This window comes from Chaetura pelagica, unplaced genomic scaffold (assembly GCF_000747805.2).
Source record: "Chaetura pelagica isolate M959 unplaced genomic scaffold, ChaPel_1.0 scaffold415, whole genome shotgun sequence".
NCBI lineage: Eukaryota > Metazoa > Chordata > Aves > Apodiformes > Apodidae > Chaetura > Chaetura pelagica.
This window is the reverse complement of record NW_009953398.1, coordinates 44,679-50,636: the sequence shown is the minus strand read 5'-3', so window position 1 is coordinate 50,636 and position 5,958 is coordinate 44,679. Positions and strand designations below refer to the sequence as shown.

General features: G+C 56.3%; 1 protein-coding gene across 1 annotated transcript; it reads right to left on the bottom strand.

The window, feature by feature from the left end:
• Window positions 1-1,084: 1,084 nt before the first annotated feature.
• On the bottom strand, window positions 1,085-3,835 carry PXMP4 (peroxisomal membrane protein 4, 24kDa). Its single transcript, XM_009998384.1, has 4 exons — window positions 3,804-3,835; window positions 3,459-3,521; window positions 2,743-2,941; window positions 1,085-1,348 (listed from the first exon to the last, which is right to left on the bottom strand). Exons 1-4 carry the CDS (start codon window positions 3,833-3,835, stop codon window positions 1,085-1,087), a joined length of 558 nt encoding a protein of 185 aa, XP_009996686.1.
• Between the last annotated feature and the right edge of the window lie 2,123 nt (window positions 3,836-5,958).

The following is a 5,958-nucleotide window of genomic DNA, read 5'->3' as shown; positions in this document are numbered from 1 at the left end:
GCCCAGGGTGTGCTGCACTATTCCTGGGGCTCAGCAGTGTGTTGTTTTTAGGAGGAAGATTCACTCCTATGTTCATCTGTGGGCTCAACTACAGGTACACACAGCCAAGTTTGATGGCAGCCCACACGTGTCACTGCTGTGGAGGATAGATTCTGGACCTAGGAGAAGCCCATGTGCTTATCTTGCCCCAGAATTAAAGTGCTTGTTCAAAGTGTTGCTGCTGTAAAGCAGCCAGTGTGGCAGCTGAGGGTGTGCCCTGTGCCCCAGCCTGTTTCCAAAGGAGTCTCAATTATGCAAGTGGTTTTGGTATTTAGTTCAAGCAGCTTTTAAAAACTTTACAAATAAGCTTAAAACAAACAGAGGGTATTCATTAGTACACTCTGCAGCTGGATAGATTAAGCCCAAGTGCATGAAAGAAACTGAGCAAAAATTGTCCTTCTGAGCCTGATCTACCAGGCTTTGACCAGAGAAATTTAAGTTTGATTCTCAAACACCTTATTCTCTCCCTGAGGGAATGCAGCAGAGAAATTCTCTTAAGGAGCACACAACTGTCCTTGTAGTAGCTTAAGGAAGGTTTCCAGTCACCCACAGAAATCAAGAAGTTACACCCCCTGCTTTCAGACCTGAGCAGGCCTCACTCATTACCCCTCAGGGGGCAGAGAAAAACACTCCTGTCCTGTGAGGATGCAGACAAACCCTTGAACACTTTTTCCCTGATTAGATATACTCCCCACTTACTGTCAGGCTGCCATTTTACAACTATATTTAGTTAAAACCACATACTTGTAGGGCACATAAGGTCTCTTTTTTAAAAAAAAAATCCTTCTTTTAACTGAAGATTCCCACAGCATTTTACTCTCAGAGACTGCAGCAACTGTCCATGAGGGATTTAGTTGCTCTACACAGAGCCAAGAGAAGACTGTTCAGACCATTCTGGCCTGGCCACAAGAAGCAATTGTGCTTGAGAGATGTTGATTTCAAAAAAACCCAAACCAAATCACCAGTCAAGAGCAATAGAGTATAATCCTTTCCCTCAGCTGCTGGAAGGCACCATCCCAGGCAAAGGTGTTTTCCCAGGAGCCACCTACTTGCTGTCTGTCCTTTTGTTGTAGATGAGGAAGTCGGACACGTCGTGCCAGACGTCACTGTCGTCGTACAGGTAGGTCATGGAGGACTGCAGGGAGGGCTGCAGGGTCTGCCTGTGGTACTCAAAGAGCCAGAGAACTGTCCCCCAGATCAGAGCAGCCACAAGTGGGAATGGATCCTGCTTTGGCTGTGGGATATAGCCTTTCTCCACCGCCAGGCGGGACAGGCCGAACAGGACACGGGACAGCAGGTACATGATGATCTGCATGGAGAGAAACCCCAAGAACATCAGGTGAATAACCTCACCAGATCTGCTAGCCAGGTGATTTCAATCATAGACCTTCAAAGGTCATCTAGTCCAGCTCTCCCTGCAGTGAGCAGGGACCTTTCTAACTAGATCAGGTTGCTCAGAGCCCCATCACGCCTGACCTTGAATGTCTCCAGGGATGGAGCCTCCACCACCTCCCTGGGTAACCTGCTCCAGTGCTTCACCACCCTCACTGTGAAGAACTTCTGCCTGATATCCAATCTAAACCCACCCTGCTCCAGTTTAAGGCCACTGCCCCTTGTCCTACCTCTACAAGCCCTTGTAAACTGATGTAGGAGTAATAAACCAGGCAAGAAGGGTGGAAACAATTTACCCAACTCGACAGCAAACGGGCTGTAGGTTTGCACATCACATCTATAACCAGAGATGTGTGTATCTTCAACCTCCTGCTTCTCTGCTAGTGCTCTGGTTTAGTAATCACCAAGTCACACTTGATGCAACATTCCCTTGCAGTTGCACAATTTCTGCCTTTGCTCAGCTAAGGTGACAGTGTCACAGAGCAGCCCTGCTCACCTGCCAGGCAGATGAAACACTTGGAATTCCTCTGCATCTGGGTGTTTTCCTGACAGATGAACCTGTGACTGAGGGTTGCAACCAAACTTGCCCTGAGCAGCTTTTGCAGTTCAGCCAGGTAGGTGAAGTGCAGCTCAGTAACTGTTATTTACAGACAGATGTTGAAGCTGGAGGGCTCAGCCCCACAGCAGGGCAGAGCTGGGGTGACAGCTGGGGTGACCCCATGGCTGTGACCTGCCTGTGCACACAAGGGCAGCTCTGGAAACAAACCTGGGCTTTCAGCTGTGCAGCTGCACTGACAGAGCTGGGGCTGCTCAGCTGGAGAGGAGGGGCCTGAGGGGGGATCTGATCAGTGCTGGTCAATATCTCCAGGGGGTGGCAGGAGGATGGGCCAGACTCTGCTCAGGGGTGTCCAGGGACAGGACAAGGGGCAATAGGCACAAACTGGAGCTCAGGAGGTTTAACCTGAATATGAGAAAACACTTCTTTCCTGTGAGGGTGACAGAGCCCTGGGACAGGCTGCCCAGGGAGGCTGTGGAGTCTCCATCCCTGAAGACATTCCAAACCTGGATGTGTTCCTATGGGATCTGCTCTAGGTGACCCTGCTTTAGCAGGGGGTTGGACTCTCTAGAGGTCACTTCCAACCCCACTATCCTGTGATCTAAAAGCAGCAGAACTTACACAAAGAGAAACACACCAAGAGAATAACACTCCATGGCAAGAACCACCAGCCACAACCAGCCTGTCCCACCCACTCACCCACCCGTGGGGTTGGTTGGTTTCTTGTCAAGGAAACTTGGAGCCAACTCACTTACCTGGCTGTTGATGGGATTGTTCTCACCAAACACCAGCCAACCTCCAATGCAGGCTGCAAAGAAAGAATGCAATGGAATTTTTTTCCCCTGCAGCTGGGACTGCAGGGCCATCAGCCCCTTGTAGGTGAACACGAAATAGGCCAAGTTCCTGGAGTGGGTGTAGGTGGCCTGAGCAATCGACTTCAGCTTCTCTCTTAAACTGAAGAAAAGAAACAGACAATTAGAAGAGCACAAAGGCACCACAGTCACTCAGCCTGTCCAGACTGGCAGCTTGGACACCCCCCAGCACATCCACTTTGTGGATCCCTTCCTCCTCCCATCCCCTCTGGCTCACTCATTGGAACCCACCCAGCAGCTCCTCACACTCTGCATTCTGCTATTAATAATCAAGGAGGCTTTTTTTTCCCCCCCCTTCATGATATTTTCTTTTTTGCCTCTCTCAAGCCTGGGGCACAAGAGGGGAAAGCCACTGCCACAGCCTGGCTTCCCTCACGTGAAGGGTCAGTGCTGCTGTTTGCATTTCCTGACTCCTCCTGCCCCCACTGGTGCTCACCAACCCTTGCACAAGTGGTTGAGCACACGAGCAGTCCTGGGCAGCTGCACCCATGGCTGACATATCATTCTGCTGCTTAAGCTCTCTGGAAACACTAAGAACTGAAGGTCTGAAGGAAACCTTTCCCAGCAGAAACACAGACACGCAGGACAGGGGCTCATACCTTCCACTCCTGAACAGAAACGTCATCACCAGGGCATGCGGGGCACGAATTTTTGCTCCATAACTGCAAAACCCAACACGTATTTCAGACTCTCAGTATCAGATCAATCAATAAATATATTGTATTTCCAGGCTACCGACAGATGAAGCAGCGGCGCCTCGTTCTGCGGGCAGCCCGGCCCGGCCCGGCCCAGCAGCGCCCCAGGGCACGAGGAGCCCCCGGTAACGGGGCCAGGGGAGACCCCGGCACCGCTTCAACCCCCGCTTATCGGGGAGGGAGACGGGAACGCGGCGTCTGAACCCGCACCCCGGCAGCCCCAGCCCCGCTGAGGCCACAAGGCCGCACCTCGTGCCCCCCTCTCTGTGCCCACTGCCCATGGCCTCCCTGTGCCCTGCACACGGGTACTCCCACTGCCCCCCTCTCTGTGCCCACTGCCCATGGCCTCCCTGTGCCCTGCACACGGGTACTCCCACTGCCCCCCTCTCTGTGCCCACTGCCCATGGCCTCCCTGTGCCCTGCACACGGGTACTCCCACTGCCCCCCTCTCTGTGCCCACTGCCCATGGCCTCCCTGTGCCCTGCACACGGGTACTCCCACTGCCCCCCTCTCTGTGCCCACTGCCCATGGCCTCCCTGTGCCCTGCACACGGGTACTCCCACTGCCCCCCTCTCTGTGCCCACTGCCCATGGCCTCCCTGTGCCCTGCACACGGGTACTCCCACTGCCCCCCTCTCTGTGCCCACTGCCCATGGCCTCCCTGTGCCCTGCACACGGGTACTCCCACTGCCCCCCTCTCTGTGCCCACTGCCCATGGCCTCCCTGTGCCCTGCACACGGGTACTCCCACTGCCCCCCTCTCTGTGCCCACTGCCCATGGCCTCCCTGTGCCCTGCACACGGGTACTCCCACTGCCCCCCTCTCTGTGCCCACTGCCCATGGCCTCCCTGTGCCCTGCACACGGGTACTCCCACTGCCCCCCTCTCTGTGCCCACTGCCCATGGCCTCCCTGTGCCCTGCACACGGGTACTCCCACTGCCCCCCTCTCTGTGCCCACTGCCCATGGCCTCCCTGTGCCCTGCACACGGGTACTCCCACTGCCCCCCTCTCTGTGCCCACTGCCCATGGCCTCCCTGTGCCCTGCACACGGGTACTCCCACTGCCCCCCTCTCTGTGCCCACTGCCCATGGCCTCCCTGTGCCCTGCACACGGGTACTCCCACTGCCCCCCTCTCTGTGCCCACTGCCCATGGCCTCCCTGTGCCCTGCACACGGGTACTCCCACTGCCCCCCTCTCTGTGCCCACTGCCCATGGCCTCCCTGTGCCCTGCACACGGGTACTCCCACTGCCCCCCTCTCTGTGCCCACTGCCCATGGCCTCCCTGTGCCCTGCACACGGGTACTCCCACTGCCCCCCTCTCTGTGCCCACTGCCCATGGCCTCCCTGTGCCCTGCACACGGGTACTCCCACTGCCCCCCTCTCTGTGCCCACTGCCCATGGCCTCCCTGTGCCCTGCACACGGGTACTCCCACTGCCCCCCTCTCTGTGCCCACTGCCCATGGCCTCCCTGTGCCCTGCACACGGGTACTCCCACTGCCCCCCTCTCTGTGCCCACTGCCCATGGCCTCCCTGTGCCCTGCACACGGGTACTCCCACTGCCCCCCTCTCTGTGCCCACTGTCCATGGCCTCCCTGTGCCCTGCACACGGGTACTCCCACTGCCCCCCCCCCAGCCCCGGCACCCCATGGCCTCCCTGTGCCCTGCACACGGGTACTCCCACTGCCCCCCTCTCTGTGCCCACTGCCCATGGCCTCCCTGTGCCCTGCACACGGGTACTCCCACTGCCCCCCTCTCTGTGCCCACTGCCCATGGCCTCCCTGTGCCCTGCACATGGGTACTCCCACTGCCCCCCTCTTTGTACCCAGTAAACAGGACCCCTAGAGCACCCCCACCCGAGGGCAGCTCCTGGTGGGGCCTCGCTGCAGGTTTAGCTGAGCTCAGGGTCATTTCAGGAAGCATTTCTTGCCTGAATTTCCAAAATACACCCGTGTTTTCCTTGACGTGGGGGGGCAGCACTCACTGAAGGGCCTGGCATCAGAACCCTCGCCCTGTGCTCTGCCAGCAGCACCTGTGCTGGCAGAAAGAAGAGCAAAGGAGGAAGGGGTTTGTTTTCATCAGGTGACTTGGTGCATGTCCCAGCACCTTGTGTGCCATCAGGTTCTCCGTTTCCTGAGCAACCAGCTCCTCAGGGGGTTTCCCCACAGAATCCAGGAGAGCAAAACATTTTAGCAAGTGAAGAAAAAAAATGTGTGGTGGTTTGTTGGGTTTTTTTTTAAGCCCCCAATAATTTGCAGCATTTAGGAGCTGAGTTAGTTTGTTTTGCCTTTGTTGATTTGATAACAAGTCGGTGGTGACTTGGCATTCAGGTGTGGTGCTGGGAGCAATGTGTCCTCAGCAGCTGCTGTGAGGCAAGGGTACATCCTCACCCAGCACTGGGGCACCTGG